The following is a 23,864-nucleotide window of genomic DNA, read 5'->3' on the forward strand; positions in this document are numbered from 1 at the left end:
AGCCAGTGCACACGAGATATAGTACCTAATCTTTCTTTTAAGAGTGCCCAGTCTCCTCCCCATGGTCCTTACGGAGTACCCAGCATCCACTACGGACTACGAGAAATAGAATTACCGGTGAGTTAATTCTTATTTTTAGAGGATGAATTATTATATTGTGAGAAGAAGTGTGGCATTTCCTGTTGGAATCCACACTTCCGTGTTTTATATTCTAAGAGTTCCTGCCTATCCAACTGATCTACCAGTTTCCGGGCTGAGTTGATAAGGGCCAACGGATAGCCCCTATCATTAAGGGATGTGGATAATTCCTATACTTGGGTCTCATAATTGTGAGATTCACTGCAGTTACGCCTAATATGGCGCAACTGCCCATGGGGAATATTATTGACCCAAGGTTTATAGTGTAAACTATCAAAGTGTAAAAAATTTAAATTATCCACTTCCTTCCTAAAGGTTTTTGTCGAGATTGCCCCATCTATGATAGAGATGGAGATATCAAGGAAAGAGACGGAAAACCTATCCAAAGTGCCAGTGAATTGTAAATTAAATTCATTATTATTATTAAGAAGTGTTTTGAAGTCCAAAAAAAGAGTGAAATCTCCATCAAAAATAAAAAATAAGTCCTCTATGTACCGGCCATGGAAGACTAGGTCCGCGCCAAAGCTCTGCCCCCACACATGCACCTCCTCAGATGCTACCATGTACAGGTTGGCGAACCTCGTCCCCATGGCTTTACCAAGTGTCTGCAGATAATTACTTTGTTGAATAAAAAATAATTGTATGATAATAAATGACATTGATGCTAAAATAAATTGTTGTAATTCCTCAGATAAATTGTCCGATCTAGAAAGATAATTTGCAACCATTGTCACTCCCTTCTCATGTGGGGTGTTCGAGTATAATGCAAGTAACAAAAAAAATAAGAACTTTTCCATTTAATTTTGGAGATTGAATTTAAAAATGCAGTTGTACTGTATCTTTAATATGTGAACGTAAAGAAGAGGCAAATGGCTGCAAAAAATAATCTTCAAATTGCGACAAATTAGACATGAGGTACCTTACACCAGAAATAATAGGTCTACCAGGAGGTGCCGTGAGTGACTCATGGATTTTTGGGAGGTGATAAGTGGGTGTGATAGGGTGAGGGGGATAAGATATTTCATCTCTTCCCCCTCAAAAGCATCCTCCACCAGTTTAGTGAGGGACCTATGGTAACTACTAGAGGGATCTGTTGATAGCCTAATATAGGCATTTGTATCTCTTAATTGCCTATTGGCCTAAGAGATATAATCATCAGTGTCCTGCATTACAATTCCCCCTCCCTTGTTGGCCGGCTTAATGACAAGGGAGGGGTTATTGGCAAGTCTCTTCAGAGAAATTCTCTCTTTCACTGACAAATTATGTTTATACTTAAATCGTTTGTGTTCTTTAAGGCAAAGGTTATTGAACTCCTCAAGGGTCTTTTTATAGAAAATATCAATAGGAAGACTATAATGCAGAGGATAAATTTAGATTTATTCTTGATTTGTAAATGCCGGTCATTAATCCTCTGTAAAGTATATATTGGAGTAATCCCATCTGGAATTTTACTTTCCAGAAGTAATGACTCCAATATGTCAATGCCGGTCTAATCCCCGTCATCTAAGACAATTGGTGTGCTATCCGATTCGTGCTTATGTAAATTTTTGGAGGCAAAATATATTTTTCTTGCTAATGTGCGAATATAACTATTAAGTTCCACAAAAAGGTTAAAGAATTCTGGAGGTTTAGACGGAGCGAATTTTAAATCTCTGTTAAGTAATTTGGTGTCGCTCTCATCTAGTTGAACCGAAGATAAATTGTATATTTTGTTATTTTTTATGGTCTCATGTGTCGCCTTTTTCCTCTGTATTCTGCCCCCCACCCTCCCCCTTCCCCCCCCACCCCCCCTGCATCCTCTATGCTGGTTTCTCTTCTTCTATTTGGTGTTTGGAGTGTCTATTCTTAAGGAATCGTATCTCTGTTTTGATGATGATACGATGACGGAGTTCGATGACTGCGAGTGTCCCTCTCTAAAAAACCAGAGGAAGCAGAAGGGGTCGTATGTTTGGATGTCTGTCCGGTGCGTGTGTTTTTAGAACCAGGGTGTTTGATCTAACTATCAATTCATCATGAATTGTTCTAGAAGGTGGGTGAGACTGTGGGCCTCTATATTGCCTAGGTATATCCTGTTCTACATTATTATGAAGTCTATTCCTTGATTGTTCAGGATTTCTATATCTCTTATTGGATGCACTCCTGAGTCTCCAACGTGTAAATAATTTCTTATTAAATATACGAACAATGTTCCTGTTATAATCATCAGTGTCTCTGTCAAACTTTCTATTTTTACTGTCTATTATCTCCTTTTTCAAACAACTGCAGCTTGTGATTTAATTTCAGATCATTATGTCCAGACTGGGGATGCTCAGAAAAGATATTTAACCATTTTTTAGTTTCCTCTATGTCCTGTGTTATGTGCGCAATTCTATCACTCAGATATTTAATGAGGAGATCCATCAGGGAGAAAGAACAGTTGTCTGACAATGTCTCCCAATTCTCCTTTAAAATAGGATCATCAATAAAAGACAATGTTTTGAAGATTCTGAGACCTCTTGGTATATATTTGGTCCTAACATATTTTTGGAACGTAACCATATGCTACCAATGGCGGGTTTCAGCTTTCATAAGATCTTCCAATTTATAATATAAAATATTAAATTCTCTGTCCTTATCAGTAATTGCTGAAGAGACCATGGGGTAAATTTACTAAGATGAGAGTTCTATTTTAGATGGGATGTTGCCCATAGCAACCAATCAGATTCCAGGTATTAGATTCTAGAAGGTGCTACATAAATGAGAAGTAGAATCTGATTGGTTGCTATGGGCAACATCCATCTTAAATAGAACTCCCATGTTAGTAAATTTACCCCCATGGTTTCAGAATCTTCATTAAGCTCGACTACATATTTTTGTCTCCTCTTGACACGTTCAGATATGCAGGTTAAATCTGCCATAACAGACTCAAATTGCAATCTTAATTATATAAAAAGAACCACAAAGGCTGCTAAGCAGGATACACAAAAAAGACAATATAACAGAAAGAAAAAACTGCTAAAGCGCCAATACAAGGATAAATAAAATTACTGGACCCTCATTCGCTGCTGTAAAGGTAATGTGTATACCCTTATAAATGCAAAGGAAAAAAAGGGGAAAAAAAGCAGCGCTCGCGGAAATAATAATTAAAATGAATGGAGAGCTGAAAAATTATTAATATGATAATATAATAATGTTTAATAAATTCAATAGTAATTGAATCAACACACAAATGTCAACATCAATAAAACACAGTTGAACATATAATTGAAATACCATATTAATACACTGAGTTCCCACAGTTTAGTAATTATATAGCTTAAAACACTTGTCAGGTGCCACTCCTTAAAACTGAAAGGCTGTGATAATAGATTAATGGGCACGGGCTTCCTCACTGAGAAGCTGAACCAGTTTAGGAGTCTTGGGTCACCTTCTTAATTTCAGGGACAGGTGGATGGTGTACTCTACGACTACTGAGTGTTTTGGATTATTCATTGTGGTTATGTCATCAGCCTCCAGGGTCCCCAACAAAGGAGGAGGTGTGGAAGGGGGGTTTTAGTTATCTAAAGACCATTGCTTAATTTTTTTGGGCATAGAGGGTGACTGTCTCCTTAGATCTATGGATCAGAGGGTGGTATTCCAATCTCCTCCTAGTCTGGAAGCCAGACTTTCTCACAAGACTTTGGGCCATTCAGGTGTTGATGGATCTTTGTGGTCGGTAATCTGTGGCATGGAGGTAATTAATTTTTGTTCTTGATAAACCTAAATAATGTCTCTGTACATCCCTATCTGGGAGCGACATCTGATTTATTCTTGGAGGCAATCACTGTTAGCTTTGGGCTCTTTTCTTCGGTTTGGCTTGGTGCCACTGTTTTGTTTTTGTTTTTTTGCAAAACTTGTAGCGGATTTACCATTGTGTCCTACTTGAACAATCTCCTCATTGAGGTGGACTCTGCTCTCTTATCATGATTTCATGAAACTGATGGGGAAATGGTCTCCCACAAGTCCATACAGTACACTTGGTTCTACTCCCGGGAGTTCAAGTGGAAAATTCTGAAAGGTTGGTATAGATCCAGTGATTTCCTATCCTCTCAACTGCTCTTCCTGTTGCTTTGTACTCGTTAGTTCCTTAGTACTCGTTAGTTCTTTAACTGATAGCTGGTGGTAGAGAATCTCAGCAGGTGCAGGTCTCTGCTGACTCCTTTCTTTGTCATTTTGACCACGGACGTCATCAGGAGTACACACTTCCCATCAATGTTTTGAGGCTCGGGTCTTTTCCTTGCTCTGTCCAGTGCTCAGTCTGTCCTGGTTGGCAGGCTAGTCAGGATACAGTTTGACAGTGCCATGGTTGTGGGATGTCAACCACCAGGGGTGCATGTGGAGTGCCAGAACAATGGTGACAGTTCTTGATTTCAGCAGAGACATTTGTTCCGGTGATCTCAACTGTGTTCATCTTGTGGGTGGACAATTGGGAAACAGAAATACTATCCTCCAGCAAGAGTGGTTCCTACAACTAGCTGTTTTCAAACAACTAGTTTAGAAGTGGGCTGTGCGAGAGGTGAACCAGCTGCATCTTCCCAGGTTTTATGCTCATTCTCTGGACCAGACTGCCTTGACACTTTCAGTGTTGTGCAAACCATGTTGTGGGCTCGGAAACTTGTTTTGGCTTGTAATTATAATGGTGTGGAATATAATCGTTATGGTAGACTTACCGTTGATAACTCTATTTCTCCTAAGTCCACATGATAACATTGGGATATGAGGTAGCAACAGCGGATTGGCACCAAACGATCAAAGCTTTCTTGCCTCCCAGAATGCAACGGGCCCATCCCTATATCCCCGCCTCCTGGCTCAGGCAAATCAGTTGTTTTCCAAAGCTCAAGGCAGGAGCATTATAGAGAGCCCTAATCAGGCGAGAAGAACACACATGCACACCCTTCCGTACAAGAAGGAAGAGGTTAGTAAGTGAAAGGATCCTCAAATCAGGTGCATCAGGGTGGCATCCCTGTGGATTCTGTGGACTTAGGAGAAATAGTTATCAAAGGTAAGTCTACCATAACGATGATTTCTCCTGCTGGGTTCACAGGTTATCCACAAGATAACATTGGGATGTCCCAAAGCAATTTAGTGGTGGGGATGCTCCTTATTGGATAGGAGAATCCTTCGCCCGAATTCAGTGTCCTGAGAGGCAAAGGTATAATGTCTAATGAAAGTGTTAATGGAAGACCATGTGGCTGCCTTACGTAGCTGTTCTGCTGAAGCACCACGTTGTGCTGCCCATGACGGACCTACTTTATGAGTAGAGTGGGCAGAGACATTAGCTTGAACAGGGGGATCAGCTTGAGAATATGCTTCTGAAATCGTCATCCGAAGCCACCTCACCAGTGTCTACTTATCACCAGGCCATCCTCTCTTGTGAAATTCGTAGACCACGAAGAGAGTGCCTGTTTTACTGATGGCACTGGTACGATCCATGTATATCCTTAAGGCATGGACTACGTCCAACGATGCATCTCCTGCAGAAAGGTCCAGCCCTTGGAAGGCCGGGACTACAATTTCTTCGTTAAGGTGGAATTTAGACACCACCTTAGGAAGATATCCAGATTTGGTTCTAAGAACCGCTCTATCTGGATAAAAAAAAATCACAAAAAGGAGGGCGACATAACAATGCCCCTAAATCTGAAACTCTTATAGCTGAAGCAATAGCCAATAGAAAGAGAACTTTAGCTGTCAACTATTTAAGATCCACTCATTTTAGTGGTTCAATTGGGGCAACTTGAAGGGCCTTTAGGACTAAACTTAAGTCCCAAGGCACTGTAGAAGGAACAAAAGGAGGTTGAATGTGCAGCATTCCCTGGAAAAAAGTACGCACATCCTGTAGGTTAGCAATTTTCTTTTGGAACCATACAGTCAATGCTGACACTTGCACTCTCAAGGAAGCCACCTGTAGACCTTTGTCCATTCTTGCCTGAAGGAATGCTAAGACTCTGAAAACTCTGAAAGACCTAGGGTCAAATTTCCGGTCACTGCAGCATTGAATATAGGCTTGCCATATTCGGTGATAAATGCGAGCTGAGGAAGGTTTCCTTGCTCTAAGCATTGTTTGAATTACCTGTTGTGAGAATCCTCTTGCTTCCAGGATGAAAGTCTTAAGAGTCACGCCGTCAAAGACAGTCGATTCAGGTGCTTGTGACAGCAAGGACCCTGAGACGGTAGATCCGGACGTCGGGGGAGTAGGAATAGAGCATTTATCAACATCCTCTGCAGAGCTGTGTACCAATATCTTCTGGGCCAAGCCGGAGCTATTAGTAACACGGCTCCCCTTACTTGTTTTGCCTTTCGCATCACCCTGGGTAACGGGGCGATTGGTGGAAACACATAGGCCAGACGAGACTCCCATCACATTGACAGGGCATCCACAAAGGTTGCTCTGGGATCCTTTGTTCTTGACCTGTATGTGGGAACTTTGTTGTTCTGACGAGACACCTTGAGATCTATCTACGGTAACCCCCACTTGTCTACAATAGTTTGGAAGACCTCGGGGTGTGAAGCCCATTTTGCATGAATGCCGTGTCGACTGAGAAAATCAGCTTCCCAGTTTGATTCCCGGAATGAACACTGTCTACAAGGCTGGATGATGAAGTTGTGCACACTTTAACGTGTGACTTAACTCCTTCATTGCGTTTTGGCTGCGAGTTCCTCCCTGATGGTTGAGTTATGCTACTGCGGTTGCATTGTCCGAGCAGATTTGGACTGGTTTTCCTGAAGGATGTCCTTTGCCTGAATAAGTGCCATATGTATGGCCCCAAGTTCCAATATATTTATTGGCGGGCAACTTTCTTCCTTGGTCCACTGCCCCTGGAAGCAACTCCTTCCTGACACCGCTCCCCAGCCCTGAAGGCTAGCTTTCGTTGTCAGAATTTCCCAATCTGATAGCAAAAAAGGGTCTCCCTTTGTCCAGATGGGGTGTCTGTGGCCACCAGGCTAATAACCTCCTTACTTCTGGACGAAGGACCATAGTCTGCATTTTTATTGTCTGACGAAAACCATTCCATTTGAAAAGGACCAGAAGTTGCAGAGGCCTCGAGTGGAACTGAGCATACTCCACCATGTTGAATGTCGACACCATCAATCCCATCACACGCATTGCTGCATGAATGGATACCATTTGACTGTGTAGCAGCTCCTGAATCCTTGACTGAATTTTGGATATTTTGTTGAGAGGTAAAATTACTCTCTGAAGACCTGAATCAAACACATCCCCGAAGTGAGTCATCCGTTGTGACGGAACCAGGGACGACTTTGCCCAATTTATGAGCCAACCGTGTCTCTGCAAACAAGCTATTGCCTGTTGCAGATAACACTGAAGCAATTCCTGAGATTGTGCCAGGATTAGTATATCATCGAGGTATGGAAAAATCCTTATCCCCTGCTGACGGAGATAAGATGCCATTACCACCATAATTTTGTTGATACTGAAAATATTGCTGGAGGATAGCAAACCTGATATAGCGCTGATTGGACAGTGCTATAGGAACAATGTAGGTAAGTATCCAGGACATCCAGGGATCTCATAAAATCCTCCAGCTCCATGGCCAAAATAATGGAACGTAAAGTCTCCATGTGAAACCAAGGCATCCGAATGTATTTGTTCAGCACTTTGAGATTGAGTATGGGCCGGAACAACCCATTTGGCTTCTGGACTAAAAACAGGTTGGAATAAAAACCTTGTCCTCGTTGTGCAGGAAGAACTGGAATTATCACTCCTGACTGAAGCAACTTCTGAACTGCCTCTTGCAAAGCCATGGCCTTCGTTTACACTGAAGATGGGCTGGTACAAAAAAAAATCTTTGTTGAGAGGCTGCCGATTCCTGTACTGGATGTGATAAATTACACAATTTGTGACTGCAGTCACTTTAAAATTTGTTAAAGTGGCGTACAGTCCGATCCCTCCCTGCTTTACACCAGCATCGAGGATCGGAATACACAGAAGCTGACAGAATTATAGTCGGCAAACACACTAACAATCAGTCACAGGTTATATGTACATTAGTATAATAAGCATTATGAGTACATAATCAACTACAGATACATTTCTGTATCTGTAGTTACCTGGTATGTAGGAGAAACATTACTGCATTACCTTATATAGGAGTTTAAACGTATTCAGTCGCACATTGAAAGAAACAGCAGCAATAGTTTACACTCATATGCATCAGGCACTTACCCAACTATTCATGCTCAAAGGTAGATAGAGACTTAGGCCCTCATTCCGAGTTGTTCGCTCGCTAGCTGCTTTTAGCAGCAGTGCAAACGCTAAGCCGCCGCCCTCTGGGAGTGTATCTTGGCTTAGCAGAAGTGTGAACGAAAGGATTGCAGCGCTGCTACAAAAAAAGATTATGCAGTTTCAGAGTAGCTGCAGACCTACTCCTACCGTGCGATCACTTCAGACTATTTAGTTCCTGTTTTGACGTCACAAACACTCCTGCGTTTATATCTGGCATGCCTGCGTTTTTACACACACTCCCTGAAAACGGTCAGTTACCACCCAGAAAGACCCACTTCCTGTCAATCACTCAATGATCAGCAGTGCGACTGAAAAGCGTTGCTAGACTTTGCGTAAAACTGCATCGGCTTTTGGGAAAGTACGTCGCGCGTGCGCAGTGCGCAGTGCGCACCATACGCATGCGCAGAAGTGCCGATTTTTAGCCTGATCGCTGTGCTGCAAACAACTGCAGCTAGCGGTCAACTCGGAATGACCCCCTTAGTGCTGTATCACCCGGCTCAGGAGAGTGGGATACAGGGAGACTTCACCCAGCTTCCAAGATCCATCAATACGTTACTAAACGCTGAGTGGATCCAGCCGCTATTAGTGTACACAATCGTCTCGTGAACCTACAGTGAACATAGACGCCCAAGTGAACACAGATGCACCAGTCATACAGCCGCCTATGCTGCGATTGGATCCTTTTAGATACACAGCGTCTCAGATGGAAGCGGGAACTCAGTTCATGGCGGGAAACTCGGAGGAAACTGGTCATGAACCGGGGGGAGGGGCGACCAAGGGAGTGTCTTACTCCCCACTGCTGACTTCAACTCTAGGGATGGTGGCCTCATACTACCCCTGGAGCCTATGATCCCTGAGACCTAGCGCTGGTACACCCGAGGTGGCAGCCGCGTCAGCACATGTTCGGTAGTCTCCAACCCGAAACAGTGCGGCTGTGTCTTGCGTTTCCCCTGCTAAGTGGAACCGATGCCTTACCTTCTCCCCGTGCTCTGGCCACAGCCTGATAACGTCTGCTGGACTTGTTAGTACATCCTACATAGGCGTCCGCCGTACCAGCACTGTTCAAGTGGGTAAGTGTTGTCGCGTACTGTACGTATAAGACGCTTTTTAGAAAGATCGCTCAAAAATTAAATAAAAAAGCTTATACCTGCTAAAAACCAGCAGCCTTATTGACCATGGTCTGGCTCCTGCCGCACCAAACAAAAAAAATTATTTGCCTGAGCCAGGAGGTGGGGCTATAGGGACGGGTCCGTTGCATTATGGGAGGCCGAAAGCTTTGATCGTTTGGTGCCAATCCGCTGTCGTTACCTCATATCCCAATGTTATCTTTTGGACCCTGCAGGAGAAACATACGTTTTGTGGTGTGAAGGACAGGCATGTCATACTTCTGTATTTCAGCTTTCCCATTTTCTGATCTTTCTTCAAGGTTTGGAGACAGGTCTACATTTAGCTTCTTTTAAGGTGCAGGTTTGGCGAGGCCCTCTTATTTCCAGCATAAATTGGGTCTTATTCCAGAGGTTCATACCCTTTTGCATTAAGTTTTGTGATTTCAGCTACAATTTGTCACTCCTCTTTCCCGTTGGGATCTGAACCTGATTCTGTCTGCCCTTCCCGTGGCACCATCTGAGCCTTTAGAGATTGTTGAGTTAAAGTTTTTGACCCAGAAACTTGCTTTCATGGCTATTGCATCAGCCCGGCAGGTCTCATAACTTGGGACCTTGTCTTGCAAGTCACCTTTTCTTGTTTGGTATGAGGACTGGGTGGTTTTGCACACTGTTCTTTCCTTCCAGTAGAAAGTGGTCTCTGCTCTTTATATGAATTAGAAAATTGTGTTTCAACCATCTTTTTTGTCAGACCAAAGGATTTTGACTCTTTTGGACTCTGTTCGCCAAAGAGAGGATGTCTGGCTGTTTGTACTCGAACTAGACATCCTCTCTTTGGAGGACAGATTACTTTCTCCAAGTTTATGATGATCATAAGTGTGGTTGGCCAGTGGGTAAGTAGGCCAATGCTAGGTGGATATACTCTGTTATCCTTCAGGCTTATTCCGGTGCCGGGCACACTCTTCCAGAGAGGTGAATGCTTCTTGGGCGGCCCACCATGGGGCCACTTTCACCAAAACTGGATTTTTTGTATTTACCATTAAATCTTTTTCTCTGGTTCCATTTTATTTTTATTACATTTAAGGTGCAACTAATTTTTCTTGTATAACTTTGTAGGTACAATGCACAAAACCTGAATGTGGGAAATGGCGTCAGTTGACAAAGGAGATACAGTTAACAATTCAAATGGCAAAAACCTACAGATGTGGCATGAAACTGAATAACTCACTCAAGGTAATGGAGCTTTATGGTGCTAGTTCTTTTATTTAGTGTGTGTGTGTATATGTATATGTATGTGTGTGTGTGTATATATATATATATATATATATATATACTTGCAATGTAGCTTGGCACTCTGGACTCACAAAGTTCAGATGCGGGGTGCCATCCTAATATATTTCATAGTTACCAATGTCTTTACTTGAAAGAACGAGGCGGCACTCCCAGATGATTTCAAAAGTGGGATATATAAAAAAAAACGGCATCACAGTTGTCAACGTTTCAAAGCCCGCAGGCTTTTTCGTCAGGACGTGAACAGTGTACAGACAGGAGCATAACACAGCCCATTACCCCATCTTACCTTTATATGCTGTGTCCAGCTCAGGGATCGAACGCCCGCCGCTTCCGCCCGTCCGCTGAGGAAACAGGATGTCCGTTCTGACATACCTCCAGTCAGTCTCCATGGACACGCATACACTAGTCGCGTCACTTCCGGTTGCTATGGAGATGGCGACGGTTCTGATCTCCGGAGCTGTACACAGTTCCCTAGTGCAAAACAAGCAAATGTGAGACATATAGAACATCTAAAAATACATTAAAACTATGTTACTACGTGAACTATATAGTGCATATAGAGAATAAAAAATATTAAAACCAGAATTGGAAACAAACGTTCATTTTTCAAGAATATTGCAGATCAATATATCAAAATCACATCCCCCCAGGCTCTCTCACAAAAGGACCCAATAATATCTGAATTACTCCTTTTTTGTCAACACTCTAGAAGAAGTTAAGGGACGGAATAGGAAAACGACTATTGATATATACCTAGAGAGCAAAGGCAAGGACTACTGCTCACGCAGGTACCCCTATTAAACTCTTAAAACGTATATTCCTACTTACAAAAAAAATATTCGAGCTATTTTTTCATTTAACCCCTTTGGGGGAAATAGTATCTAGAATATGAATCCATTTTGATTCACACCGGCTGAGTCGTTTCTTACGGTCTCCTCCTCTAATATCTACAGGAATATGGTCCACTATTTTATATCTTAAAGAAGTTAGAGGATGATGGGCTTCTTTAAAGTGGCGCGCTACAGGTTGATCACATTCTTTATTTTCTAAAGCTGCTTTTATCGCTGAGCGGTGTAGGGCCATACGCTCCCTAAAAGTGCATGTAGTTTGCCCAACATAATAAAGCCCACATGGGCACATTATTATATAGATCACATATTGCGTAGTGCAGCTCAAAACAAAATATATATATGTCTTATATTCTTAGTTTGTCTTATTAACAATTATAATGTTTTCTGGCAGGCTGAAGGGTCAGACCATTGCTCTATGCCAGAGGATCTGGTAAGTGAAGCTGTAAATAAAATTGAACAGTATGTGTGTTTGTTTGTTTGTGTGTGTGTGTGTGTGTATATATATATATATATATATATATGTATAATGTCGTATTGTAGAAACTATGTTCTCTACTTATTTCTTTTCAACCACATGGATGGCTGTATGCATATAATGTGTATTAGTGACTATGTGTGTTCCTGAGGAGTTCTGTGTCACATTAATGCATGTATCATTAAATATAAGGCTTTGTTGCACTGTTCCTTAGAAATAATGATGTGTTTCTTACAGCTGTACAATTACGCCTCAAGTGATGCTGAAATCTTATGTCATCACTTCGGTGTTCATTAATAAAACTTGTGTTCTATAACAAATAATGCAGCCCTTACTGCAAATTATCACAAACCATAGAAGTCACATTGGATATCCATGAAATGTATAAAAGCACTCCACCTGCGGCCCCATGTCTTTATGTAGTTATGGAACTCCTTGATGACTTAAAATATCTTTTTAATTTATAATAGGGCGTACATTGTGCCATAGAATATTCAGTATTGTCTTCTGCTGAATTACACATGTTATATGTGTTGTAAAATGCATTCTTTGTTTGCTCACTGGTAGAGGGTATCTGAAGTATCAACCCAGCCGTGGTATTCAATGCTTATCCTCCCTCCATTGCTGAAAGACAGCCCAGCAGCTGTATTATTAGCAGCTTACTACCCTGACTGTGTCGGCATGAGTCCATCGTGTACCAGCACAAATCGTCTTCTTGGAGAAGGGAAATTGGAACAAAGCAGAGAAGCTTCTTCTAACTTGGCTAGTAAGGACCTGATACCATCGTACTAATTACTATAATAGTTTATAATGTTTATTTTTTTAGTTTTGTTAATTAAACATTCCATTTGTTCTACCCACTGCCCATCACTGCAGAGTCTTATGGTGCCTGAGAGATAAACAGTGATGATGATATCCTGGTTTTATTGTGATCGTGTAACATTTGTGTCACTACATGAAAGATTATGAAAAGAGAACATTTTTGTTTTATTTCCAGCTGCAGGGATTAATCCATATTTTCAACCATTCTACCAGCCCAATGAATGTGGCAAAGCACTGTGCGTCAGACCAGATGTAATGGAATTGGATGAGCTTTATGAGTTTCCAGAGTACTCTAGGGACCCCACAATGTACTTAGCCATAAGAAACCTTATTTTGGCCCTGTGGCACATTAATTGTAAGGTAGGTTCAAACTAATTTGTAAACAGTTTTAAGCATTGGATTGGACAAACAGCTGTGCTATCCTTTACTGTAAATTAGTTTCTCTTGCACCAAATCGGAAGTCCTGTGCAACACTTGGTATAGAAGCTGGCTGCTGGAGCAAGGCTCTTAAATAGGTAACTAATCTAGAGTTCTTCAGCCTTTATTACCTCCTCTATCCATCAGGGATCAGTTTAGTTTACGTTTGTTAAAGTACTTCCTCTATCATCCATCTGGGGGACACTGCGTCATAGTTGTGGGGGTTTTATTTTTATAAGTCTTCTGAATTCTCTGGTTGAGGAACCCCATGGTGCTTCTGGACCTTGTAAATGGCATTGGTGTCCGTTCAGCCTCAGCCCGCTCCCTCCAGCAGGACTCCTGGATGGTTTATCGGGCCACTGGAGAGAATGTTCTGTGCTGGTGTTTTTCTGTCCTGTCATGTCTGGCAGGAGAGCATAGAAAACCTTTGTCATCTGTTAGCTATTTCACCTGTTTCAAATTTTGGTCAAGATTGTCTGGTCGCTGCACAGATGAAGATCATGGCTTTTATAGTTGCCTAGTTATGAACGCAATGTGAAGAGTTGGTACCAGCACTGCTCTGAACTATCAGAAGTTATGTAGAAATTTCTCTAAACAGTTTGCAGCCAGTTGCGATCAAGAAACGGTACCAGCTGCCCTTCAGAAAGTGCATGTAACAAAGGCTTTCTGGCTGATGTAGGGCTAAAAAAGAAATGTACAGTATATCGTGTGCTATACACTATGTGTAATCAAAATAATTTAAGATTGAACAATTAGGGGTTCACTCACCTGTTCATGGTGAGATAAGACTTATTACTGTACTGCTCTCTGAAAATCCTGCTGTGTATTTAAAACTTCATTTATTTCTAAAGGCCCGTACACACTATGCAATATGCTCCATGAGCTATATTGCATAGTGTTTTCCCCTCTTCTCCCAGCCCGCTAACTTTGTGCATTAAACAAAATGTGTGTACATTCACACAATTCAGTTATGTTTCATATACACCTTATACACACTGCATACACACTGTACAGTATCGCAAGCAATATGGTACAGTGATGTCATGCCACGGCCAGGCCTTGCATGCAGCATAAGACGATATTGTCATATTGAGCTGACGGAGTAGACAATAACGATGCTCTGTCCTGTGCATCGTTCATCGTCCGCAGCATACACACTGGGCAACATCACACACGATATCGCTCAGAAGGCTGAAAATGAGCGATATCATGTGTGACTATCACCTAGTGTGTATGGGCCTTAACACAAGTTAGCTGACGATACGGCAAACACCATATGATCAATCTCCTCATCACCATTCTGGAGTTACAGTTGGTCTCCAATGTGCTGACACAGGCTTAGTGTCATGAATATGAAGTTTGGCTTCAGTCCAACAATTCTACTGTTGTGGCATACATTAATCACCAGCGATACCTGCACAAAGATGGCCATGATGGAGACAACCAGCATGATGATGTGAGTGGGTAAACTTGTTGCAGCAATTTCAAAGTCTTTATCCTTGCGGTGGACAACTGAGAGGTCGGCACACTGTTCATTTGGGAATATGAGCATTGCATCAGGATTTTTAACATGATTACTCCGTACTCCACTAAATCCCTCTCTCATCATGAAGTGGTACCCGTGGCATGTGTATGGTACAGAGGCCAAGGTGCTTCCACAGCATGTTCAAGTGCGGGAAGATCCACTTCCCCTTTTGATCTGAATGAACCCCCTGAAATTTTATTTGCTTAGGTGGTTCAACATGTACCTGTACTGATAATTTGCTTTGCCGATATGTGTATGTGCCCCCCCTCCCCCACGCACTTTCCCTTTTTTCTTTCTGTCCTCTGTTTTTCTCTGAGTAAAATCAATAAAACTTACAATAGAAAAAAAATATAATAAAGATTTCTCTAACGTCCTAGTGGATGCTGGGGACTCCGTAAGGACCATGGGGAATAGACGGGCTCCGCAGGAGACAGGGCACTTTAAGAAAGAATTAGGAATACTGGTGTGCACTGGCTCCTCCCTCTATGTCCCTCCCCCAGACCTCAGTTTGAATCTGTGCCCGGATGAGCTGGGTGCACTTCAGTGAGCTCTCCTGAGCATGCTGAATAGAAAGTATTTTGTTAGGTTTTTTTATTTTCAGAGAGATCTGCTGGCAACAGACTCTCTGCTACGTGGGACTGAGGGGAGAGAAGCAGACCTACTCACTGTGGATAGGTCATGCTTCTTAGGCTACTGGACACCATTAGCTCCAGAGGGATCGAACACAGGAACGCACCCTTGGTCGTCCGATCCCAGAGCCGCGCCGCCGTCCCCCTCGCAGAGCCAGAAGCCGGCGTGAGAAGCAAGAAGACTTCGAAAGCGGCGACAGAAGACTCCAGTCTTCATATGAGGCAGTGCACAGCAATGCAGTTGTGCGCCATTGCTCCCACATTACACCCGCACGCTCCGGTCACTGTAGGGTGCAGGGCGCAGGGGGGGGCGCCCTGGGCAGCAATTAAGTACCTCTTGGCATAAAAGAGCATATATACAGTTGGGCACTGTATATATGCATGAGCCCCCGCCATTATTTTACACAAATCGCGGGACAGAAGCCCGCCGCTGAGGGGGCGGGGCTTCTTCCTCAGCACTCACCAGCGCCATTTTCTCTCCACAGCTCCGCTGAGAGGAAGCTCCCCAGGCTCTCCCCTGCAGAATCACGGTAGAAAGAGGGTAAAAAGAGAGGGGGGGCACATAAATTTAGCGCAAAATCAGTGTAAACAGCAGCTACTGGGTAAACACTAAGTTACTGTGTAATTCCTGGGTCATATAGCGCTGGGGTGTGTGCTGGCATACTCTCTCTCTGTCTCTCCAAAGGGCCTTGTGGGGGTTCTGTACTCAAATAGAGCATTCCCTGTGTGGGTGGTGTGTCGGTACGCTTGTGTCGACATGTTTGACGAGGAAGGCTATGTGGAAGCAGAGCAGGTGCAGATGAATGTGGTATCGCCGCCGACACCCGATTGGATGGATATGTGGAAGGTTTTAAATGATAATGTTAATTCATACATAAAAGGTTGGATAAAGCTGAAGCCTTGGGACAGTCAGGGTCTCAACCCATGCCTGACCCTACAACGCAGAGGCCGTCAGGGTCTCAGAAGCGTCCACTATCCCAAATAGTTGACACAGATATCGACACGGATTCTGACTCCAGTGTCGATGGCGATGATGCAAAGTTGCAGCCTAAAATGGCTAAAGCCATCCGCTACACGATTATAGCAATGAAGGATGTATTACACATCTCAGAGGAAAACCCAGTCCCTGACAAGAGGGTTTATATGTTTGGGGAAAAAAGGCATGAGGTGACTTTTCCCCCTTCACATGAATTAAATGAGTTATGTGAAAAAGCTTGGGAATCTCCAGATAGGAAAGTGCAGATTTCCAAACGGTTGCTTATGGCGTATCCTTTCCCGCCAACGGACAGGTTACGCTGGGAATCCTCCCCTAGGGTAGACAAAGCTTTGACACGCTTATCTAAGAAGGTAGCCCTGCCGTCACAGGATACGGCCACCCTAAAGGATCCTGCGGACAGGAAGGGATCCTGAAGTCCATTTATACACATTCAGGTACTCTGCTAAGGCCGGCAATTGCGTCGGCCTGGATGTGTAGTGCTGTCGCAGCATGGACAGATACTTTATCTGAGGAACTTGATACCTTGGACAAGGATACTATATTACTGACCCTGGGGCATATAAAAGACGCTGTCCTGTATATGAGAGATGCCCAGAGAGATATTACCCTACTGGGCTCTAGAATAAATGCAATGTCGATTTCGGCCAGAAGGGTCCTGTGGACTCGGCAATGGACAGGTGATGCCGACTCAAAACGGCACATGGAGGTTTTACCTTATGAGGGTGAGGAATTGTTTGGGGACGGTCTCTCGGACCTAGTTTCCACAGCTACGGCTGGGAAGTCAAATTTTTTGCCATATATTCCCTCACAACCTAAGAAAGCACCGTATTACCAAATGCAGTCCTTTCGATTACAAAGAGGCAAGAAAGTCCGAGGTGCGTCCTTTCTTGCCAGAGGCAGGGGTAGAGGAAAGAAGCTGCACAATACAGCTAGTTCCCAGGAACAGAAGTCCTCCCCGGCTTCCACTAAATCCACCGCATGACGCTGGGGCTCCACAGGTGGAGCCAGGGTCGGTGGGGGCGCGTCTCCGACATTTCAGCCACCAGTGGGTTCGCTCACAGGTGGATCCCTGGGCTATACAGATTGTATCTCAGGGATACAAGCTGGAATTCGAAGTGATGCCCCCTCACCGTTACCTCAAATTGGCCATGCCAGCTTCCCCCTTGGAGAGGGAAATAGTGTTAGCGGCAATTCACAAATTATATCTCCAGCAGGTGGTGGTGAAGGTTCCCCTCCTTCAACAGGGAAGGGGTTACTATTCCACAATGTTTGTGGTACCGAAGCCGGACGGTTCTGTCAGACTCATTTTGAATTTAAAATCCCTGAACATTTACCTGAAAAGGTTCAAGTTCAAGATGGAATCGCTCAGAGCGGTCATTGCAAGCCTGGAAGAGGGGGATTTTATGGTGTCTCTGGACATAAAGGATGCTTACCTGCATGTCCCCATTTATCCACCTCATCAGGAGTACCTCAGATTCGTGGTACAGGATTGTCATTACCAATTCCAGACGTTGCCGTTTGGTCTCTCCACGGCACCGAGAATATTTACCAAGGTAATGGCGGAAATGATGGTGCTCCTGCGAAAGCAAGGAGTCACAATTATCCCATACTTGGACGATCTCCTCATAAAGGCGAGGTCCAGAGAGCAGTTACTGATCAGCGTAGCACGCTCTCGGGAAGTATTATAACAGCACTGCTGGATTCTGAATATTCCAAAGTCGCAGCTGATACCTACGACGCGTCTGCCCTTCCTGGGCATGATTCTGGACACAGAACAGAAGAAGGTTTTTCTCCCGACGGAGAAGGCTCAGGAACTCATGACACTGGTCAGAGACCTCTTAAAGCCAAAACGGGTGTCGGTGCATCACTGCACGCGAGTCCTGGGGAAGATGGTGGCATCATACGAGGCCATTCCCTTCGGCAGGTTCCATGCGAGGACCTTTCAATGGGATCTGTTGGACAAGTGGTCCGGATCACATCTACAATGCATCGGCTGATCACCCTATCCCCCAAGGCCAGGGTGTCTCTTCTGTGGTGGCTGCAGAGTGCTCACCTTCTCGAGGGTCGCAGATTCGGCATTCAGGACTGGGTCCTGGTGACCACGGATGCAAGCCTCGGAGGGTGGGGGGCAGTCACACTGGGAAGACATTTCCAGGGTCTGTGGTCAAGTCAGGAGACTTGACTTCACATCAATATCCTGGAACTAAGGGCCATATACAACGCTCTAAGTCAAGCGGAGACCCTGCTTCGCGACCAATCGGTGCTGATTCAATCAGACAACATCACCGCAGTGGCTCATGTAAACCGCCAAGGCGGCACAAGGAGCAGGGTGGCGATGGCGGAAGCCACCAGAATTCTTCGCTGGGCAGAGAATCACGTGAGAGCACTGTCAGCAGTGTTCATTCCGGGAGTGGACAACTGGGAAGCAGACTTCCTCAGCAGGCACGACCTCCACCCGGGAGAGTGGGGACTTCATCAAGAAGTCTTCGCGCAGATTGCCAGTCGGTGGGAGCTGCCACAGGTGGACATGATGGCATCCCGCCTTAACAAAAAACTACAGAGGTCTTGCGCCAGGTCAAGAGACCCTCAGGCGATAGCTGTAGACGCACTAGTGACACCGTGGGTGTTCCAGTCGGTTTGTGTTTTTCCTCCTCTTCCTCTCATACCCAAGGTACTGAGAATCATAAGAAAAAGAGGAGTGAGAATAATACTAATTGTTCCGGATTGGCCAAGAAGGACGTGGTATCCAGAGCTGCAAGAAATGCTCACAGAGGACCCATGGCCTCTGCCTCTAAGGCAGGATCTGTTGCAGCAGGGGCCCTGTCTGTTCCAAGACTAACCGCGGCTGCGTTTGACGGCAGAGGAATTCCAGCTGGGCCATTTCCTTCACTTCCTACAGTCGGGAGTGACTTTGGGCCTAAAATTGGGGTCCATTAAGGTCCAGATTTCGGCCCTATCAATTTTCTTTCAAAAAGAACTGGCTTCTCTGCCTGAAGTTCAGACGTTTGTAAAGGGAGTGCTGCATATTCAGCCCCCGTTTGTGCCTCCAGTGGCACCTTGGGATCTTAACGTGGTGTTGTTGAGTTTTCTGAAATCACACTGGTTTGAGCCACTTAAAACCGTGGAGTTAAAATATCTCACGTGGAAGGTGGTCATGCTTGGCTTCGGCGAGGTGTGTGTCAGAATTGGCGGCTTTGTCACATAAAAGCCCCTATCTGGTTTTCCATATGGATAGGGCAGAATTGCGGACTCGTCCGCAATTTCTGCCAAAAGTGGTGTCATCTTTTCATATGAACCAACCTATTGTGGTGCCTGTGGCTACTTGTGACTTGGAGGATTCCGAGTTACTGGACGTAGTCAGGGCTTTGAAGGTTTATGTAGCCAGAACGGCTAGAGTCAGGAAAACTGAGTCGTTGTTTATCCTGTATGCATCCAACAAGCTGGGTGCTCCTGCTTCAAAGCAAACTATTGCTCGCTGGATCTGTAACACGATTCAGCAAGCTCATTCTGCGCTGGCTTGCCGCCTCCAAAATCAGTAAAAGCCCATTCCACAAGGAAGGTGGGCTCTTCTTGGGCGGCTGCCCGAGGGGTCTCGGCATTACAGCTTTGCCGAGCGGCTACTTGGTCGGGTTCAAACATCTTTGCAAAGTTCTACAAGTTTGATACCCTGGCTGAGGAGGACCTTGAGTTTGCTCATTCGGTGCTGCAGAGTCATCCGCACTCTCCTGCCCGTTTGGGTGCTTTGGTATAATCCCCATGGTCCTTACGGAGTCCCCAGCATCCACTAGGACGTTAGAGAAAATAAGATTTTACTTACCGGTAAATCTATTTCTCGTAGTCCGTAGTGGATGCTGGGCGCCCGTCCCAAGTGCGGACTTCTTCTGCAATACTTGTATATAGTTATTGCTTAAATAAGGGTTATTTTATGGTTGCATCAGGTTTATCTGATGCTCTGTTGTTGTTCATACTGTTAACTGGGTAAGGTTATCACGAGTTATACGGTGTGATTGGTGTGGCTGGTATGAGTCTTACCCTGGATTCCAAAATCCTTTCCTTGTACTGTCAGCTCTTCCGGGCACAGTTTCCTTAACTGAGGTCTGGAGGAGGGACATAGAGGGAGGAGCCAGTGCACACCAGTATTCCTAATTCTTTCTTAAAGTGCCCTGTCTCCTGCGGAGCCCGTCTATTCCCCATGGTCCTTACGGAGTCCCCAGCATCCACTACGGACTACGAGATATAGATTTACCGGTAAGTAAAATCTTATTTTTTGACATGATATCGGCCAAAGAGGTATGCTGAAAATCCACCTCATTGCTTCTTGGTTGAACAAGAAGTTGCCCGATTCGGGGATCCTCAGACATGCTTTGAAGATGCGATGATGACCACCCGGTGTTCATATTTTTTTTACATTTCCCCACCCGGTGTTCATATTTTTTTTACATTTCCATGCCTCCACAAGTGCGCAATCAGAGCTAGAGTGAACGGCCCAGGTAACCCTAATTTCTCTGGACTGGGCTGGGAGAGTGGGGTAGGCTGTTCATTAGAACATGGCGGTAGAACATCATTGACAACGAAGGAGAGACCTAAATCAAGGTCTGTTTCTTCACCCTGATTTAATTTCTTGGTTTTGACAGCATGGCTCTTAAAAACCAGGCTCCTAAAAGTCAGGGGTTTTTATGGTTTGGTCATCCAAAAACCTGGTATGGCCAAGATCTAACCACCAGTTGTGGAGGGCATACAGTGCCTGGAACAAACATGGGGGATTTATGCTTCTCAAGTGAATTTTTCCACACCTACTTTCATTTTTGTAGGTTGACTAGGATCAGAAGCTTTATCTGTCGTCTCGGCCATGTCTATTCTTTATCTGTTTCAATGGAAGCTGGTCTCAAACCTTCATCCAGGGTGTTCTTCACAAGCATCATATGTTCCACCATTTGTGTTTGGTCCCTTCTTGTGACTTGAATCTGGTTATGGAGTCTCTTTTGAATCTCTGTAAGGTTCAGTTTCTACTACCCATTGTCTCAGTGTGTTGGAATTGGCTGCAAATCATCCATATTCTATCCTGACAGGGTAGTTGTTTGAACTCTGCCATCTTTTAAGCCGAAAGGTTGGGATGTGGTTCTAATTGTCCTGCAAACTATTCAACAGTAAACTCTTGGGTCATTGACTCCTCTCCTTCTGGATGAAGTTTGTGCTTACTTATTTATATTGATCGGTCATTGGCCTCCTGTAGGACAAATTCTCTTTGTGTTCCATGCAGTGCTTGCAAGCATGGTTGGCTTACTGCTACTATTTGACAGGTTTATGTGTGTCGGTGGAGCGACCTGTGCCAGAGAACATTCAGGCATACTCTACTCGCTTTGAAAGTCCCAGTGTTGCAGAGTCTCCCAGATAAGATGCAAGAGAAAAGAGTATTATTGTACTTTCAGTAAAATCCATTCCTCGTATTTTATCTGGAGAACACTGTGTTGTGATCTGTTTCTACTAGGGCTTTGCAATACATATATTGCAATACATATATTATCCCTTTCACATCAAAGTTCCAGATTTGGAATACGGGTGCAGTGGAACTCTTCTGCCGGCGCTTGGAGATGACAACATCTCCAAGCACCAGGGATCCAGCTCTCCCGAAGTGTGAACGAGAGCAAGGTCAGATGACCTGGGTCGGACCATTCACACAGCCCCGGAACAGGGGTAATGACCTAAGTCGAATTGGTGGTGTGAAAGGGGTATAACTGAGGTACTTGTGGGTGTGCAGGAACTTCAGTCTAGATAATTTAACTGTAGTGGTTTGCTTCAGTGGCCAGCCTCTGTGCCCAGTGTTGAAGTGTCACCCAGATGGATTACGAGTAATGGAATTTACAGTGAGTACAAAAATCGTTATTTTTTTAATTTTGGACACTGCCACAGTATTTGGTGTATACAATAGATTATGTAAAGGTGTAAATGCAATAAGATATAATGCGCATGTAGTACAGTATTTGAGATAGCCATGATATAATAAATAAGATTAATATCTTCAATATAACATACATATATACATTGAAAAGTAATGCGTACAGTAAATGTTGTTTAAAATACTGTTGGGTGACATTTATCTTCAGACTCGAATAATCATAGTTTGGAAACTAGGAGAAAATATGGTTTGATATAAGCAAAGTGGGCAGAATTACTGTTGTGCAGTCATGTAAAGTGGCGCTTGTGTGTTTTTGCATGATTCATAGGAGATGCTCACACCACAGACTTGTGCCCATCATATTATGGTGAGAGGTTTAGTTCGCATCCGATGTGTGCAGGAGTTGGAAAGGATTCTCTATTTCATGACCAGGAAAGGACTAGTTAACACTGGAGTTTTGTCTGTTTCTCCTGGCCAGTATATCCTTCCGACAGACTACCACAATGTAAGTACCCTGCACTCCTCGTTCCATGTCTGTGGTTTACTGCAATATTTGTGTTTATATTTTGTACTCATGCAATTGGTAAAGGTCTGTATTGTATTTATTCTGTTTTCTGTGTTTGTATGAGTACTCCATCGGGGGTATGCAATTAGCTCCGGTAATCTCAGAGCTATTGATTCGCCCCACTGCCTATCCAATTGAGGCCGTTTTCACCCATTTTTAGGGAAATTTTCACCAATGCCTTTTCACTTTTTTTTTTTTGTGTGAAAAGGCATTGGCGAAAAATGCCTCAAAATCTGCGAAAACCGGCCCGTGTTTTCACCCGCACAGGTGCGAAAGCATGTGGATTTGCCAATCCACATGTTTTTCGTTCCTGCTGAATTTTTCACCTAGGCGAAAGAACGGCCCTGCTATTGAATAGGGCAAATCCCCATTTGCCCTAAAAATAGTAAAAAGACCAGTTTTTTTTTTTACCCAGGCGAAAAAACTTACCTAATTGCATACCCCCAATGAATGTCGCTGCAGGCGCTTATATATGTATATATTTTTTTTTTCACTTAAATACACATTTATGGCACCTAATAACTTAAGGCTAATAATACTACAGTTTGTTGAACTTCGTTTGGCACTATCATTACTGGTCATTCTTTTCCTTTTCCATTTGTTTTATTGTGCTTAATCTAGTGTTATTATCCTTCCTCTTAAAGTATGAACATGGACTCAGTGAAAAGTAATATTTATTCACTTTGTGCAATGTATATCCACTGAGTGTCTTTCCTCCTTCCTTACTTGCAAAGTACCTTATTTTCATACTGAATTGTAGCAATACTTTTTTTACTATACAACTACATTGAATGTATGTGCATTGCTCTAGCATGTAAACTCTAATGGGCAGGGTCCTCTCTACCCCATGTCTGTCTATCTACCTTGTTAGTCCCTGTGATGTCCTAACC

The 23,864-nt window shown here is 43.8% G+C and overlaps 1 protein-coding gene across 2 annotated transcripts in view; it reads left to right on the forward strand.

Moving 5' to 3' along the window:
- The window catches only part of KDM1B (lysine demethylase 1B), a 173,283-nt gene that overhangs the window by 102,288 nt on the left and 47,131 nt on the right, over positions 1-23,864 (forward strand). For both annotated transcript variants that reach the window (XM_063923227.1, XM_063923226.1), the window contains exons 6-10: positions 10,621-10,737; positions 12,040-12,078; positions 12,691-12,889; positions 13,121-13,305; positions 22,738-22,914. In XM_063923227.1, the coding sequence (XP_063779297.1) occupies positions 10,621-10,737; positions 12,040-12,078; positions 12,691-12,889; positions 13,121-13,305; positions 22,738-22,914 (717 nt within the window). The remainder of the gene's footprint in view (positions 1-10,620; positions 10,738-12,039; positions 12,079-12,690; positions 12,890-13,120; positions 13,306-22,737; positions 22,915-23,864) is intronic.

Source organism: Pseudophryne corroboree, chromosome 5, assembly GCF_028390025.1.
Source record: "Pseudophryne corroboree isolate aPseCor3 chromosome 5, aPseCor3.hap2, whole genome shotgun sequence".
NCBI classification, from domain to species: domain Eukaryota; kingdom Metazoa; phylum Chordata; class Amphibia; order Anura; family Myobatrachidae; genus Pseudophryne; species Pseudophryne corroboree.